This window comes from Sphaerodactylus townsendi, linkage group LG01, assembly GCF_021028975.2.
Source record: "Sphaerodactylus townsendi isolate TG3544 linkage group LG01, MPM_Stown_v2.3, whole genome shotgun sequence".
In the NCBI taxonomy this organism is placed as follows: Eukaryota; Metazoa; Chordata; class Lepidosauria; order Squamata; family Sphaerodactylidae; genus Sphaerodactylus; species Sphaerodactylus townsendi.
In genome coordinates, this window is record NC_059425.1 from 174,236,745 (window position 1) to 174,254,855 (window position 18,111).

The window sequence follows — 18,111 nt, forward strand, 5'->3', positions numbered from 1 at the left end:
AGACCTCGGAGGGAAGCAAGCCAATGGCATGATCCTCAGGGATTTAAACCGTAGGCCTAAAGTGCGCCGACTAGCGGTCTGCTGCGGGAGCGAAGTTTTTGTTGCCAGGCAACGGCCGTCGCGCGACCGAAAGCGACACCGGCGCCTTATTCAGGCGTCACCCGATTCCTTTCCCTCAGCGTCCGAGGGGGAAAAGAAGCCGCCTCACAGCCTAAACTTCCGGTCTTCTTTCCTCTCTGCGCGTTGAGTGGCACCTCTATGGTCAAGCAAACACACACACACACCACGCTTCCCTATTTTGAGCTGGTCAACGGCTGAGCGGATGTGCCCGCAAGGACCCCCATTCTCTTCAGATTCCTCGTTCGCGACGGTGATGTGTCGTGACGTCATCGTGGAAGGGAAGAGCAGAGGTGCCGTTGCCGGATGTGACGGCGGCAGGAGGGTCTTCCGCCCCGAGGCTGCAGAGCTGGCCAGACGCGGGGCTGGCTGGTGAGTACAAATAGGGAAGGGCTTGCGAGTGACTTGTCCTGGGTGGACCGGGGAGCGGCGGCGGGGGAGAGGTTGATTCCCTCCCTCTTGGAACTGCAATTGATGCAATTACCTTTGTCGCCCCCTCCCTGTATTTGGGGAGGATAAGGGTGGGTGCCTGTCCCTTCCCCAGCAAGAGAGGATAGATGGACAGTGGGGCGGGGACTGGTGAGTATAAGAACATAAGAAAGAGCCTGCTGGATCAGACCAGAGTCCATCTAGTCCAGTACTCTGCTACTCGCAGTGGCCCACCAGGTGCCTTTGGGAGCTCATATGCAGAATGTGAAAGCAATGGCCTTCTGCTCCTGCTGCTCCCGAGCACCTGGTCTGCTAAGGCCTTTGCAATCTCAGATCAAGGAGGATCAAGATTGGTAGCCATAGATCGACTTCTCCTCCATAAATCTGTCCAAGCCCTTTTTAAAGCTATCCAGGTTAGTGGCCATCACCACCTCCTGTGGCAGCATATTCCAAACACCAATCACCCGTTGCGTGAAAGAGCCCACTTTGTCCATTTCATTGATATGCACATCCTTTAGGTGGACAGTATTCCTAATCTAAAGAAGAGAAAGACGTGCTACAAAGAGAAAGTGCTTTACAACAAGATTCCATAAAAAGAGAGCCCAGTTCGCTTGGAGTGGGTGAGGGGCCCTGCCACCTGTTGCTGGATAGGCAGAGTAGGATCAACACAAACTAATGCCACAGTAGGAACCGGCATCCTTAAAGGGTGGGTTAGGTGTTGATTTACTGATCAGTGGCAGAATGAAAACAGTGAAAATCTGTGGATTTTGTGAGCCTGATCCACTGTTCCATTTCAAGAGTTCTAGGGTGTGTTTTGAACAGGCTTGCCCCAAAGGGCTTTCTTCATCATAACAGTGGACAGAGTCACCTCAACTGTTTGAAAAGCAATGTGGATAAAGAAGCTCCTCAATGAAGCTCCTCAATGAAGAAGGAAGTCCAGCGCATGCTCTTTCTGTGGGTTGCACACTGCAGTTTGAGCGCAAGTCAGAATCCCCAGTTGTTACAGGATTCAGTTTCACAGGTGGCTTGAACTCAGTCACTCCAAATCATGAGCACCCTATCTTTTTGAGCCTGCAGGCACATTTGGAATTCTGATCCAGCATGGTGGGTGCATCAAATGGCTGCCATAGGAGGCCGAGTCAGCCATAAAACAATTGCCACAGTTTAACACAGTAATGCAGTGTAGATTGTTGTTCTGTGGCAGCAGCTGCTGCCAAAGCAACATTTTTTTTCAATCTCCACAACCAATCAGAAGCTAAGCTAGGTAAAAGTGGCCCCACCCACTTCCTAAAAGTTCTTGGTGATCCCATTATGAAGAAGTTGGATTTATACCCCAGCTTTCTCTCCTGTAAGGAGACTCAAGGTGGCTTACAAGCTCCTTTCTCTTTCTCTCCCCACAACAGACACCTTGTGAGGTAGGTGGGGGCTGAGAGAGTCCTGAGAGAACTGTGACTAGCCCAAGGTCACCCAGCAGGAATGGACGAGTGCAGAAACACTTTTGGTTCACCAGATAAGCCTCCGCCACTCAGGTGAAGGAGTGGGGAATCAAACCCGGTTCCCCAGATTAGAACCAGCCTGCTCTTAAAACCACCACACCACACTGGCTCCCACAGACACCCCATTGGGGGACCTGCTCTAAATGCTTCATAAACCATCGTTTTGAAAGTCACTGTGCCTCACCAAATGTGCAGAGTGCCTTTATAAGCAATTCTTTTGGAAAAGATCTGGAAATGCGGAGCAAAATAAAGAAGCTGTAGGAGCTGAGAAGAGCCACCAGCCGCCACCCACATCAAAAATAATAAAAGCTTGAAAAAGCCAGAAGTCCACATGCCGTGCTCCTTTAGAGCTGGTTAGGAGTGGCTTTGATTCCCGTTACTGTTCCTAAGATGCTGTTCTGCCCCATCGAGCAGGGTTTTTTAAAAAAAGATTAGATCAGAGTCACAGGTAGAAGAAGTTAGATTGGTGGTCTTTAGAGGTGGGTTTGGATCTAGGCTGGGCTACAGGTCAAGCTGAAGTGGGTTGCACCAGGGAGCCCAATGCTTGCTGGCTTGCTTTCAAAACAGGAGGTTAAGAAAGACGGAGGTGCAGGACTGAAAGAAAAGAAGTAATGGATGGGAGCAAAGCAGCAACCATGTATATAGAGCAGTGGTGGCGAACCTTTGGCACTCCAGATGTTATGAACTACAGTTCCCATCAGCCCCTGCCAGCATGGCCAATTGACTATGCTGGAAGGGGCTGATGGGAATTGTAGTCCATAACATCTGGAGTGCCAAAGGTTCGCCACCACGGATATAGAGTAAAGACAAATAATAATAAAAGTCTCTGCTGATCAGGTTGAGGTTAAATGTGGCCAGCATGAAAGGGTCAAAGACTGTGTTGTGGAGGTGAGCAAAAGCCAGTGCCCCAAAGCACCGGGACTCCATCTTCCATCACCATATACTTGGCTGATTCTGGCTGCGGAATGCCAGTAGTGGAGAGGCGGGGCACACTTATTGGCAGCTATGTGTGGGTCTTCCTCTGGAAATAGGCCAGTGGTGGCGAACCTATGGCACTCCAGATGTTCATGGACTACAAATCCCATCAGCCCCTGGGGCTGATGGGAATTGTAGTCCATGAACATCTGGAGTGCCATAGGTTTGCCACCACTGAAATAGGCGCTTTGGATGCCTTTGTTTATCATGTTCTTTTAGGCACTCTTGCTGTTTATTCTTAGTTGCAGGCTTGGTTTATTCTTAGTTGCTGTTGCATTTTCAAAAACAAGGGCAAGTTTATTGTAATCATGTTAAGGATACGAAATGCTGTTCAGCAGTCCTGCCCTCAGTGGCAACTGCAGTGTCTGTTCTGATGATTAGCGCTGCTCTGGATGCCCTTTGCAAAAATTTCCTTCATTCTGTGTGAATTCTCTGTGAGTTGCAGATAAGAGGAGAAATGTATTTTGCTGTGTCCAGCATGCAAAATAAGACTTTTTCCTGTTGTCCTCCAGGCGAGGGCCAGTCCCTGATTCCATGATAGGTTTTGGAGGAGGCAGTTGCAGGACGTGTCTTTCTCAGTGCTTCCAGGACTAATGTCAGTCAGGTCATAAAAGGCAGTCTGCTGACAGGAGGATTTGCAGATACTTCCTTTCCAACTAGGTGAAAGATTATTTCCGTGGTTTTAAGCCGCAAATGATTTAACAGCTATGCGAGTTGGGAGAATGCAGTGGGAAGGGGGGCGAAATTATTCTGTCTTCTGTCGGAGAGTTATACTGATGGAAGGGACAGAAAGGAGAATTTCACCCACCCACCCTGCCCCACTTTAGCCTCTTGGTTTGTGAGACTCTTGTTCCATTTGGGTCCCACAGTCTTGAGGAATGGGAGGGGCGATCTATTATTATCAGGGCCCTCCCCTGATGTATTGTTGAAACCAGCCCAAAGCCCACTCTTCATCCCTCACCCTTGTTCTCTTCACATCATTGGTAGCCATGCTAAGTTAAGCCAAAATTGGTTGACTCCTGCTATAATTGGGAGCCCTGGGACCACAAAATCTAGTGCCCATTCAAGTGTGGAGCTCTCTTTGCAGTTTCCAAAGCAAGATCTTTTCATGATTGAAATGGAACAATAATCACTTGAATCGTGGTAATTTTCTGAGCTGCAGGACTAATTCGTGTGCTGTTGTTTACAGTCATTTTTTAAGAAAGGAGGAAGATGGAAAGTAATGCCGTTCTTCTGGAATCGAAATCCTCGCCCATCAACCTTTTGAACGAAATGCACCAGCTGCGTCTCCTGGGCCACCTCTGTGATGTGACTGTGAGTGTGGAGTATCAAGGGGTAAGGGCTGAGTTTGTGGCTCATAAGGCCGTGCTGGCAGCGACGAGCAAGTTTTTCAAAGAGGTCTTTCTGAACGAAAAGAGCATGGAAGGACCGAGGACGAATGTCTTCTTGAACGAGGTCCAGGTGGCTGACTTTGCATCTTTCCTGGAGTTTGTCTATACTGCCAGGGTGGAAGTTGAAGAAGATCGGGTGCAGCGTATGCTGGAGATTGCCGAGAAGCTCAAGTGCTTGGATTTGTCGGAGACCTGCTTTCAGCTCAAGAAGCAGATGCTCGAATCGGTGTTGTTGGAGCTGCAGAATTTTTCTGACTCGCAAGATGCTGAAGAGGTCAGCAGATCCCAGCAAAGCAGTCAGCTTGAACCCAAGGCGATTCTGGAAGAGCAAGGGGACAGCGCAGACTGCTTTGCGAACTCCCCTCTTGGAAGGCCAAGGGATGGAGAAGGCCTCGAGGCGCCCGCTGCAAAACTCAAGGAGAAATTAGACCAGAAGAAAGAAGCCCTGAAGACCCCCTGTGCCAAAATCAGGAGGGCCAGCGGACGGCTGGCTGGCAGAAAAGTGTTTGTGGAAATACCTAAGAAAAAATACACCCGGCGCCTGCGTGAACAGCAGAAGTATGAGGCAGCTGCCGCTGAGGCAAGCCTGCTGTCCAAAGACCCCAGTGTACACGAGAAAGTGCGGGAAGAAGAGGAAGACGAGGAGGAGGAAGAGGAAGAAGAAAGAGCAGCAGGCAGCTTGAAGCTCGAAAACAAAGGGTGCGCCGGCCCTGGCGAACTGGAGGCCAACTCAAACAAATCCGAGGACGACAAAAAGAACCGCGGCGGCAACTTCACGTGCAGCACCTGCGAGAGAGAGTTCTTCTACCAGAAGAGCTTCCTGAAGCACATCCGGCACAGCCACGGCATCGCAGCCGAAATAGTTTACCGCTGCGAGACCTGCGGGCAGACCTTTGCCAACCGCTGCAACCTGAAGAGCCACCAGCGCCACGTCCACAGCAGCGAACGCCGCTTCCCTTGCGAGCTCTGCGGCAAGAAGTTCAAGAGGAAGAAGGACGTCAAGAGGCACATGCTGCAGGTCCACGAGGGTGGGGGGGAGCGTCACCACTGCCTCCAGTGCGGAAAGGGGCTGAGCTCCAAAACGGCCCTCCGGCTCCATGAAAGGACGCACACAGGTGACAAGCCTTATGGGTGCACAGAGTGTGTGGCTAAGTTTTCTCAGCCCTCGGCACTTAAAACCCACATGAGGTACGGACGGAGTTGACCGGGGCCTTTGTTGGTTAAAAATCTCTGGGTAAAATAAAATACAGAAAAGGCAACGATCCCTAAGGCGGCTTTGCTGACCTTCGAGTTGGCTGGGAAGGGCTGGAGATGCCTTATTAAAATTATTAGAAATGCCTGTTAGATTCTCACCGTGGGGTGGGGGAGAGTGGCACTGCTGTGCAGACTGTAGCTAAAATGTCCTTTGTGATTAGGAGGTCATCAAGTAACATTCCCTTTGGTAGCAGCTGCCACAACAGTACAAGGATTTTCACTGTGTGATTGAGGGTAAGTGGAAGTAGCCATTGTGCAGCTAGTTCCGCCTTCTGTGGCGACCATTTTGCAAGAATTCCAAAGGTGCCCTGAATTTTCAATGCTTTGGATGAAGTTTGTGGTTGGTCATGATGGTGGGAGAAGCAATTCTTTGGTGCTTGCCCTCAGAGAGTTACAGACATTATACCAGTGGTGGGTTTTGGAAGGATCTATCTGTACTCCTAGATAGGGAATGGTTCCTAATCCAGTTATTTGCGATGTGAATAGATCTGCCTCTTGCTTGCTGAACCAATCCAATTCGTCAGTTTTTATGGGTTTGCCCAAACTGCTATTTCTGCTTTGGAGAGAATTAAAACAGAGGGTGCAGGCATGAAAATAGTCAAGGTGAGATCTTTTATTAGACCAAGCACTTCTATGAGTTTAGGAGAGGGGTCTGCAACCTGCGGCTCTCCAGATGTTCATGGACTACAATTCCCATCAGTCCCTGTCAGCATGGCCAATTGGCCATGCTGGCAGGGGCTGATGGGATTTGTAGTCCATGAACATCTGGAGAGCTGCAGGTTGCAGACCCCTGGTTTAGGAGGTTAAGAGCTGGGAGTGTTTTGAATTTTCATCAGGGCACCTGAAAGCTCTTTATTACCTGAATGTTGTCTTGCTCTAGTCACAAATTCAGACTCTGCCTAGCTGGACTGGGAATCCCAAGGTGCAAATAAGTGCTTCACATATGGTTTGGGACCAAGTGCGGGTTCCCTTCACAGATCGACCATCGTGAGAACCATCTCAGTCTATGGGATGCCCGACTATGATAGTTGCTTGTTATTGCTTTGGGAAAAGGAGGCGCCTGTGTTATATCGCTTTGATAGGATTGTCTGTCTGATTTCAGAATCCACACCGGTGAAAAGCCTTTTGTTTGTAGCGATTGTGGAGCGAGGTTCACACAGAATCACATGCTTATATATCATAAAAGATGCCATACAGGTAGGTGAGAGCATCATCGTTGAAAAAATAGTTTGACTGGCTGAATTCGGAATGTGTGCTTCTGAGCGATTGTGGTCCTCATCCGCTTGGAGTAACTGCAATGTTATCTCCCATTTCTGTGTTAAAATATTTCAAGCATGGTGCAGAGGTCAGGAGTGTTGGACTCTAAGGAGAATGACATAAGCTGCTTTCAGTGCCCGTGGGAGGAAAAGACTGCACAAACGACGTAAATACATAACATTATGACTTCAGGGGTCTATTACTTATAGTGTTTTATCCAGTGGTGGGATCCAAAAATTTTAGTACAGGTTCCCATGGTGGTGGGATTAAAACTGTGGCGTAGCGCTGATGGGGCTGGGCGGGACACGATGGGGGCGTGGGCGGGCATTCCAGGGGCGGAGCATTCCTGGGCGGGGCTGTGGCAAGGACGCATCCTCTGCACCAGTCCTTGGGCGGGAAACTAATGCACGCAGGCACAGGCTGCCACGCACGCTGGTGCACTTCCTGCTAGACTGCTTCAAGCTCTGTGCGCTACTGCTGAGATACTGCTGAGAGGAGGGGCGTAACTAAGGCAAAAATCACATGGCAAAATCACCAATTAGTAACCCCCTCTCGGCACACACAAATAATTAGTAACCTACTCTCAGGAATCTGTGAGAACCTGCTGGATCCCACCTCTGGTTTTATCTCTAGGAACGCTAGGGTTATTTTTGCTGTACCCATACAGATGGCTCATTCCAGTATGTTGATGTTGTGTTAGGGCAAATCATCTGCTGCTGTCCAAGTACAAAACAAGTTTCTTCGCCTCCAGTCTGGAAAAATGCACAGCAACTTGAGCTATGACAATTGCTTTCCCACATGAAGCAATGGAGGCATTCCGGTCTTCTGCTCAGTGGCTTCTTTATACCCAATCCAAAAAGAGAGGTGGTACGCAAAGGATTAATCAACCAAAAACCGTGTCTGTACCATCAGTCAAACAACAAAACAATCATTAGATAAGATCCAAGTAACTCAGCTGTGTATTAGTATATTTGCTAACACTTTTTAAGTGATAACTTAAGAAAAAACAAATCTATAGTAGACTTTGAATTTTAAAAGTGTTAGAAAAGTACTATGTATGTGTAAGTTAAGAGGCTTATATGTGGATATTGATTTATCATATATGACTCGAATATAAGCTGTTTCTTATATGTACACGACTGTAATATGTAACTGGATGACTTGGATCTTATCTAATGTTTGTTTCATTGTTTGACTAATGGCACCAATGCAGGTTTTGGATGATAAGTTGCTTCTTTATGGCATTCTTGTTGTCAATATTGCCATGAATTTCAGCTCTGCTTCTGTGGTAGCCAAATTGTCTTTGTATTGTCGAAGGCTTTCACGGCTGGAATCACTGGGGTGCTGTGTGGTTTCTGGGCTGTATGGCCGTGTTCTATCAGCATTCTCTCCTGATGTTTCGTCTGCATCTGTGGCTGGCATCTTCAGAGGATCTGATGCCAGCCACAGATGCAGGTGAAACATCAGAAGAAAATACTACTGGAAAATGGCCATACAGCCCGGAAACCACACAGCACCCCAGTGATTCCGGCTGCGAAAGTCTTCGACAATACTTTATGTAGTATTCTTTGCTTTAGAGTCTTAATTGAAGAAAATATGTCTGCTAATGAATGTTAGTTAGATAAAGCTCCTGGCTATTAAACTTGGAGATAAATTGACTTTGCTAGGCTGAACAGCTTTGTTGTTGGCAATCACACAGTTAATGGTCCCCTACTGCATTGCAGAACAGCTTTGTGAAACGTGGTTGTGCCATGGCTAGGTTGTCACCTGCCTGCGATACAGCATTGTCTGCCTATTTCTGTTCCACTGGGAAGGCCTTCTGAATTGGCTGCTAGTGCCAACAAAAGGCCTTGGAACAGAGGCATTATCAGGGGGGCAGGGGGGGGGATAATGGCGCCCAGAGACAACTCCTTCTCCAGGCTCCCCTCCCCTGCTCTCAGGGGTGGGGCTCGGGGGCATGGCCCTGCCTCTGAAACCCCGGCCTCCGTGCAGGCTGACTTTTGAAAGCCAGCTTTTGAAAGCATGGGGGGGGAGGGCTTTCAAAAGCTGGCCTGTACGGAGGCAGTGGTGGGGCTTGGTGGTGTGGAGCTGGGGCTCCCGCTGTTTGGTTATGTGGGGGGGATGGCGCCAGCCCCACATGACCAAAAGGTGTGCGTCTGGGGACATGGGTGACCTCATGTCCTTATAAGGCCGTACGCCTCTGCCTTGGACATTACGCAGTAACTCATAATAAAACAATAAAAAACAGAAAGATTAATGAGACTCTAAATCCATAGTCTTTCTCCAGTTCACCTGTTGTTCCTGCCATCGGTGGCTTGAGCTCTTTACCTTTTCTGTTGTCCCCTTCCTACACGCTGTAGGAGAACGACCTTTCATGTGTGAAACGTGCGGGAAGAGTTTTGCCTCAAAGGAGTATCTGAAGCACCACAATCGAATCCACACCGGGTCCAAGCCTTTTAAATGTGACGTCTGCTTCCGAACGTTTGCACAGAGGAATTCGCTGTATCAGCACATTAAAGTTCATACAGGTAAGAGGAAGGCAAACATGCGAGGGATGAAAGAACTGTGGTTTTAAGCCTGTCCATGACAGGGGCTTTCAGTGACCGCAGCTGAGAAGTCTGAATTTTCAAATGCAGTCAGAGGACTAAAAAATTGATTCCAGCAGAAGGTTTATTTGGGTGCTCGCTTCCTCACATGCAAAGAGATGATCTTCACTCTGCAGTCATTTTACGTTGAGTTATAAAAACAAATGGCAGTCGAAGGTTCATAAATTGTAGGAAGTACAGGGTAAAATATAATGATGCAAAGTTCTGGTCTAGGTATCCTAAGCTAATTAACACTTGTAATTACAAGTAATCTCAATTCTTTGGCCAATTCCACACAGCAAATATACAGCAGTTTGCATTTGTATAAAGGATCCCGGTTTTCTTGTTCCCATTCACATGCGTGCCATGCAGGCAGCGATTGGAACCCACAGAAACAATCCGGGTTGATTTTGTGCCTTTGCAGAGATGCAGCTCTTTTTAAAATTTCTGGCAATACACGCGTAACTACGCAGGCATGCAGAAATGAAACCCCCACAACCATACCGATCGTCCCACGATACGACCAGCTGCACCTGCGTAGCTACGCAGACGCAACCCACAACATTTAAAAATAGAAAACAGTGTCTCCCTGCAGTGGCAGGGCACTGGTGGGCAGATTCTCCCGGCTGTGGATGGCGTGGTGGAAGGGAGGGAAATAAAGCGCCTTCTGCCTGGCCATTCGCGCAGGAGTGGCTGCAACCTGGGATCTTTCAAAAGGATCACTGGTTTAGTGATTTTCGAAAATCCCGCGTTGTGGGAAATAAAATGGGGCAGGCTTGTTTTGGGGGCGGGATCTGTGCAAAGTCCCTCCACCCCCGAAATGGGTTACATAGTGTCCTACCCCCCATGACTTTTGGCCTGTGTGGAATCGACCTTTGTTGAAGGTGTGGGGGCGGGGCAAACCTGCCTAGGATCTGCTCCCATTTGGCTCCTGCTGTCCAACGGAACCATCTTCTTCAACAGCCATCTAGTTGCTCTGAAACAGTTATAGACATTATCGGTGAGCCTGGAGTTTGCTGGCTTTCTTCTTCCCTTCCTGTCTCATACTTTGCTGGTATTTTGAATTGCAAACTGTCTTGACTGTAACGTGCAAATATATATATATATATATATATTGGGACGATGCATAATACAGTTGTGTTGCTTGACTGCAAGATTTGTTTGGTGCCATTGCGGTGGGGAACATCTTGCAGCTGTGCTTCCTGGCACTTGATTGCTGCTAAATCTGTAACTGGGGCTTCTGCTAGAGCAGCCAAAAGTAACAACGCTCTCTGGGTTGCAGGTGAGCGTCCTTACTGTTGCGATCAATGCGGCAAACAGTTCACCCAGCTCAATGCCCTGCAGCGACACCATCGGATTCACACAGGGGAGAAGCCGTTCATGTGCAACGCTTGTGGTCGGACGTTTACAGACAAGTCTACTCTCCGGAGACACACCTCGGTAAGGAAGGAGGTGGACTCTGCCTAGGTAGAAACACCACCCCACTATATGCTGCCTAACCCAGAGGTGTCAGCCCCTGCTGGCATGGCTGATGGGAATTGTAGTCGATGGACGTCAGAGTTGAACACCCCTGGCCTAACCATACAGTGAGAGCTAGCGTTGTGTGGTTGTTGAGAGTGGCAGACTCTAATCTGGAGAACCAGGTTCAGTTCCCCACTCCTTCACATAAAGCCTGCCTGCAGATCTTAGCCCAGTCACAGTTCTCAGGCAGGCAATGGCAAACCACCTCTGAACGTCTCTTGCCTCGAAAACCCTATGGCATAGGTGTCAAACTCGCAGCCCTCCAGATGTTATGGACTACAGTTCCCATCATCCCCTGCCAGCATCGTGCTGGCAGGGGATGATGGGAGCTGTAGTCCATAACATCTGGAGGGCCGCGAGTTTGACACCTGTGCCCTATGGGGGTCCCTGTAAGTTAGCTGTGACTTGTCGGCACTTTCCGCCACAGCCATGCCATGCTGCCCACACGCTTTAAGCAGCCCATCTTAACCTTCACATTCCAAGATTTCAATCTGAAGACAGAAATAGAATTAGGGCCACTGTCTTATGCATGTGGAGGAATCAAGAATTATAGCCAGTGAGAGTTTATCCTATATTTTCAGGATTTAAAAAGTGCTGAGTCTATCCAGGTTCTTAGGCTTATGGTTGGATAAACCACCTGAGGAATTTCAGAAGCGATGTAGCATTTTACATTTCCTTAGGCTACGGACCATTTTAGAGCCAGCATGGTGTAGTGCAATTGGCCATGCTGGCAGGGGTCTGATGGGATTTGTAGTCCCTGAACATCTGGAGAGCCGCAGGTTGCAGACCCCTGAGCTAGTTTGTCTGCAATGGCTCAATTTTAAAAAATTGGAAAGCAGAAGAAGAAGAGTTTGGATTTATATCCCCCCTTTCTCTCCTGTAGGAGACTCAAAGGGGCTTACAATCTCCTTGCCCTTCCCCCCCTCACCAGAGGTGTAGCTAGGGAAAATGGAGCCCGTGGCAAAATCTGAGTTTTGCCCCCCCCCCCCCCCCAGTGTAGGCAACCACCCTCCCCCACCACGACCAAACAACAATTTTTTGCACCAGGTCATTTCAATGACACTGTCACATTATAGACCATGCGCCAAATCACAAATCTGAACACAGTAATGATCCTGTGATCCATGGGCAGGTAGGTGTGCTCGGGATTGGGGGCTGGGGCTGGCAGAGCCTCCTGTGCCCATGGATCCTGTGATCCGTGGGCACAGTCAGACTGCTGGGGATGGGGGAGTGGCTGAGAGAACATCCAGCCCCAGCCTGGAAGGGTCCTGCATCCTTGCCTCAGCTGTCACTGGGCAAAGTGGGGCGGCTGCGTGCCTCTCTGGCTCCTCGGTGAGTTTTCCCACTGCAGAGAGAGGAGGAAGAGGAGAGGCAGCCAGAGCCGGGTGGGCTCTGCAGTGCCCGGCCTTCGCCGGCACTCAAGTTGTGGCGGGGGAAGGGGGAAACGGAGGAGAAGACAGGGAGGGACCAAAGGGGAGATGCAGGCCCTTGCAAGTGTGCGAGCAGGGACTCCAGGGAGGGCTATGTGGTGCCACCTTGTTGCAAGTGCATTGCGGAGAGGCAGCCAGGGCGAGCCAAGCACCCACCCAGGCTGCCAGGATTGCTGGAAAAGCCTCACCTTGTGGAGCTCTGAGTCAGCAGAGGATGAGAGGGCGCGCGGAGGAGGCTTCGTTGCAGGCAGCACTGCCAGCCTGTGAGGCAGCTGCTCTGGTGGCTTGCTGGGACTGGGAGGCGGCACCAGTGGGCCATTTTGGCGCTCCCCACGTGATTGAACTTGTTGCGCCTGAGGGTAACAGCCCATAGGCTGCTATGTCACTTCCCCACCCACCTTCTCCCCTTACCTTTTCCTGGCCCAAGCACGAGGGAATCCCCTGGCTTCTCCTCAGAAAGAGGAGGGGCATTGCTGGGCCCTGAGGCGCAGCCACGCCCCTCCTTCCTGGAAGTCTGGGCGGCATTTTTGTGCCCCCCACGTGACTTCCACAGGCGGCGCCCAGGACATTTAACCCCGGATGTCGCCGTGGCAGCTACGCCCCCGCCCCTCACAACAAACACCCTGTGAGGTGGGTGGGGCTGAGAGAGCTCCGAAAAGCTGTGACTAACCCAAGGTCACCCAGCTGGCATGTGTGGGAGTGCACAGGCTAATCTGAATTCCCCAGAGAAGCCTCCACAACTCAAGCGGCAGAGCTGGGAATCAAACCCGGTTCCTCCAGATCAGAGTGCACCTGCTCTTCAGCACTACGCCACTGCTGCTCCTGCAGAGGTGCAATCGAGCTTGTTACCACCACAGTCTCTTCCCAGTCCACATTGTTGAGGGTGCATGAAGAACAGCTGAGCCGGTTGCCTACCTGACCAGGAATCCCCGCTTTATAGCTACTTGGGCAGCATTTAGCTCACTGTATTCAGGGGCTTAGGCAACAAATAGGAACCAAGAGTTTCAAAGCAGTTTGAAGGTGTTGTTGAAAATGACGCCTATCAATAGTGGGTTTCTTTAGGTCTGTTTTGTCATTGTTCAGATTCACGATAAAAACACACCCTGGAAGTCTTTCCTTGTCATCGTCGGAGCCTCCAAGAACGACGACAACCAGAAGACCGAGCTGCCCGATGAAGAATACGACGTGGCGCGCTCTAAAATATCGCAGAAGCTCCTGTCTTTCCCAGAAAACGGGCACTATCAGAACCTCACTGCTATTCAAGGGAACATGACCGCTCTGCACGAGAATGGCTCTCCCACGGTAACAGACTGCAAATCAGCGGGGTCCCAAGAAGCCCCACTGGGTACCACTTTGCATGATCTCACAGTATTGCACACCGCAACAGACTCTCTGCAGCCACCTCTTCACACTTTAGTGAACATCGAATAGCATCACCTTCTTGGCACAAAATCTGAGCCAGGAATAGGTCTGTCTTATCATGTAGACTCTGCTTACCACCCGTGGTCTGTTCTGGAACTGAACCAAACTAGCGCTCTGGAATGCCTCTCACTGCAGAGTTCTGTCTACTTGTTCTAATTCTTCAGGATACAATTACTCTCTTGTTCTTGTCTGTATAATTTAAAAGTTCTCGTGCACCCCGGAAAGCCGTAGGACAAGCAAAGGGATTATCCATGGTTCTGATCCCTATTTCCACCTTCCTTATATTTGGCACCGTGGTTTCTTGGCTATGGATAGAATGAAGGGTGTCCTGTTTTTCAGTGATCCCCTGCTTGTCTGGTTCACATGGGTACTGCATTCGTATGTCACTTCCTATGCATTCGTATGCAAATAACATGTGAAATCCTGCAGCACAGTCTTTTTCTGGACTCCCAAATCCAATGCAATTTGAATGTCCTTTTTATATTAAAGAAAACATAACCCGCTTTATTAAACCGGTGGTGGGAATTTCTAAAGCTGTTTTTCCAAACAGGGCTGCTTTGGGGAAATGTTTTGAAGAACACTTCTTTTTGCCAATGAGATGACGCTACATTGCCCTAGTAAAACCCACACCAACACTCTGCTGTCACACTTGACAATTCCAGTAGTTTGGTGAGGATTACGGAGTCACATGACCGAATTCTGTCCAGAGTAGCCAGGGGAATTCTCTGAGCGTTTCACTGCATTGTTGAGCATTCCTCCAGAGCAAGGGTCTGCAACCTGCAGCTCTCCAGATGTTCATGGGCTACACTGGCCATGGTGGCAGGGGCTGATGGGAATTGTAGTCCACGAACATCTGGAGAGCTGCAGGTTGCAGCAGACCCCTGCTCCAGAGTCATGGGCTCACTGCAAGCATCGCCCCTCTCCTGCTCTCTCTTCCTGGTCCCCACTATTCTTCTGGCACAACTGTGATGTGTTAGTAATGTTGTTTCCTGCCACTTCAGGTACAGGCAATGAAAAGGATGTTCACAGGCAATGGGGTGGGATCCACACTAAATTTTCCCTCAGTGGAACAGAATATTCCTGCCTTTCCTGTCCCACGGCAGGCCACTGATTGCCACAAAATGCTGCTGCAGAAAGGTGGTTTTTTTTAAATGTAAGTTGCCAGTTTAGTCTGGATCCAACCCAATGTGCTTCTGACCTGTTCTCTGTCCCACAAGCATAGTTCTGAATTTCTCACTTCAGTGCCCCCACTTCTGTGGATCAAGCACATGGCCATGAGATAGACCAGTCTGTGTAATTTTGTTGACAGGCTAGTTGTAGAGTTTGGAACTAACTGAAATTCGGTCGAGTCGCCAGCACATCTGGGAATAAGTCTTTTACAGTTTCACGCAGATCTGAGTGAACGCTGTTTTACACAATTGATACAAATGTTCTCAATTCAGACTTCTGGCTGCGACTTGAATTTTTCTGGGCACCCGTTTATCTCCGCTAATGTTTGTATCAAAGGCTACAAAACCTCTTGGAGAATTCACATGGCAGCCCTGACTGGCATTCCAAATACTGCTTAACCGGAAGACAGAGCAATGGACATCTCCATCTAACATTTCACAAAATGGGTGTGCGAAAAACTTGTTGCTTCATTGAACTGCGGCTGAGCTAGGAAACGAGGCCGTGCAATACAACCAAGGCAAACCGGTTGCCAACATTTCAGTGAATTCCACAATCTCACGAGAAAATATTGTTTTCCTTCATCGTAGCAGTTACGGGAGTGAAGGATTATTTTGTATTTGCTATTAATATAACAATACTGTGCCTTTTTATTTTTGAATTCAGAAAAAAAAAAGTTGAAGTGCCAAATCAAAAGCATGGTGAAATCTGACTTTCCATTCCATTCCAACCAGACTCCCAACTTGCTAGTATAATTGTTAAGAGCAATCCCTTCCTTAATTTTATACACCACATTAAGTATTACTCATGAGAGCTCATGGGGTCTGGTTTCATCCAGCTACCCTTGACGTCTGAACACAGACAATGCGATGGAAGCTCAGTGTTTTTGCCTGGGACAGTGTTATAATGGAAGAGAGAATGTTACAACAGCAGGAATGTTAAGAGTCCTTTTTGAAACATACTGTTTCTTTCTGCCTTTGCTACTGTGCTGAAGACTTGAGCTGTCTTCGCTTTTTCTGCCATGCTGCAGTTTTCTTTGGTTTTCCTTTAAAAAGGGGGGGGGGGCAGATATTTTGATTCAGGACTTTGCTGAAGACGTGGTGTTGATTATAATCTCATGCTTAATTAAACAGAGCCCATGTAAAAGTCACAAGGGGGCTTTGCATTTCCATCTCTGGCTGATTTAAGTGGCTAATCGTGACAGTGTTCTAAGAGAGAGAGGCAGAAACTATTAACACCGTCATGCTGTTTCTACAGGCGTTCTGTTCACAGGGACGGTATATGAGAGCAAGTTGTTTTCTGAAGGCTGTGTTGGGTTCTGTCTCATTTAGCATTAGGTATTATTCAGGGTTTAATTATCCCTCTGGAGGATCCAGCCCGCGATTTTTTTCTTTTTTGGTTTTGACAGTTCTGCTCTGAATTCATTTGGCCAAGCTTAGTTTTTTGTTTTTTTCTAGTTGTCATCTTCACCCCTTAGGCTATGGACCACTTAGAAATATCCCTAGCCAACCCCAAGTAGCACAAAGATCTACGATTCTACTCTTTTTATTTGCTGAAAGACGAAGCAATAAAAGGTCAATGGTGTGAGGGTTTGTTTTGCTTTTGGTAAACCCCTTTAATTCCTTGTGTTTTTGTTCAATCCATTAAAAGGGACGTTCTTAGGGGGGAAAAAAGTGAACTTCCAAGAGGTTATATTTAAAATATTTATTTTGTAAGCCATGTGCTCCTTTTTGGACTATGGAATTTTAAGTGCAAAGGATTTGTAGTGAATATTTAAATCTTTTATTGTTGGTATTTTGAGATAGGGAATTTTTTTAATGTACTCCATGAAGAAGTGGGTTTGACTTGTATAAACTGGTAAGCCCTATTAAAAGGATTTAAAATACTGCCGTTCCTGTTGTCAGTTGACTTGTTTGGCATTTGGGGGCTGCAGCCGAAACACATAATAATGTTAAGAAGAAGAAAAGTTTGGATTTATACCCTGCCTTTCTGTCCTGCAAGGAGGCTCAAAGTGGCTTACAAACTCCCTTCCCTTCCTCTCCCCACAACAGATGCCTTGTGAGATACATGGGGCTGAGAGAGTTCGAACTGTGAACTCCCTCAGCTGTGAGAACTGTGACTGACCCAAGGTGACCCAGCAGACTTCATGTGTAGAAGCAGGAAAACAAACTTGACTCGCCATATTTGAGTCCTCTTGCTCTTAACCACTACACCAAACTGTGCAAGAGACTGGTGGGTAAACCTATTTAGGCTTTTTCCTGTTCCAGATATTATCCAAATAAAAATTAATCTGAATGCTATATTCCAGTGGTGGCAAACCTTTGGCACGCCAGATGTTATGGACTACAATTCCCATCAGCCCCTGCCAGCATGGTCAATTGACCATGCTGGCAGAGGCAAGAATGCTAATCCAACCTCTAATTATGGGATTATAACTATATTCCCTGCATTTCTCCACAGGGGTGACTCAGAAACAATTTAGATAACTTTCCCCTCCTTTGTTTTATCCTCAAGATAACCCTGTGAGGGACTTAGCCTGTGGGAGAGAATGAGAAGGCCAAAGTTAACCAGAGAAGTTCCTTAGAGTAAGGATTTGAACTTCAATCTCCTAAATCCTTACCTGACTCACAGATCACTACAGCAGGGGGGTCCAACAATGTCCCACCTGATGGACTATGATCTTCAGATCCTCTGAAGATGCCAGCCACAGATGCAGGCGAAACATCCGGAGAAAATGCTACAGGAACAGGGCCATACAACCCGGAAAACCCACAACCCCCTAGGGTTTCCAGCAGTGTAAGCCTTCAACAATACATGTTTAGAAGGATTAAAACAGAGAGTTGTCTTTACAGTGTACTTTCTAATGACAATTCCCATAACAACCAAGTGATGCACAAAACTGAAGGGGGGAAAAACCCTTTCCTTCATCTAGCCATAGCCCTTGTTTAGTTGAGGATCATTCCCAGAGCATATCAGTATTTTTCACATGTACCACAGAATTGTCTTACTGTTAAGACATGTACAGAGGCGGGGGACGGATAGGAGTTTACCACACAAGCAGCCCTGT

General features: G+C 48.2%; 1 protein-coding gene across 1 annotated transcript; it reads left to right on the forward strand.

The window, feature by feature from the left end:
* The first annotated feature begins 194 nt into the window (after positions 1–194).
* On the forward strand, positions 195–16,929 carry LOC125434611 (GDNF-inducible zinc finger protein 1-like). The gene is made up of 6 exons (XM_048500144.1): positions 195–489; positions 4,207–5,596; positions 6,765–6,859; positions 9,280–9,447; positions 10,787–10,944; positions 13,539–16,929. Exons 2-6 carry the CDS (start codon positions 4,230–4,232, stop codon positions 13,884–13,886), a joined length of 2,136 nt encoding a protein of 711 aa, XP_048356101.1. The 5' UTR covers positions 195–489; positions 4,207–4,229; the 3' UTR covers positions 13,887–16,929.
* Positions 16,930–18,111: the final 1,182 nt, after the last annotated feature.

Bases quoted from the DNA above. Each gene is read 5' to 3' on its own strand.
- LOC125434611 (XM_048500144.1), top strand. From the start codon at position 4,230: ATGGAAAGTAATGCCGTTCTTCTGGAATCGAAATCCTCGCCCATCAAC. The intron at 9,448-10,786 runs GTAAGAGGAAGG...TCTGGGTTGCAG, and splicing joins GCACATTAAAGTTCATACAG to GTGAGCGTCCTTACTGTTGC. The intron at 10,945-13,538 runs GTAAGGAAGGAG...GTCATTGTTCAG, and splicing joins CTCTCCGGAGACACACCTCG to ATTCACGATAAAAACACACC.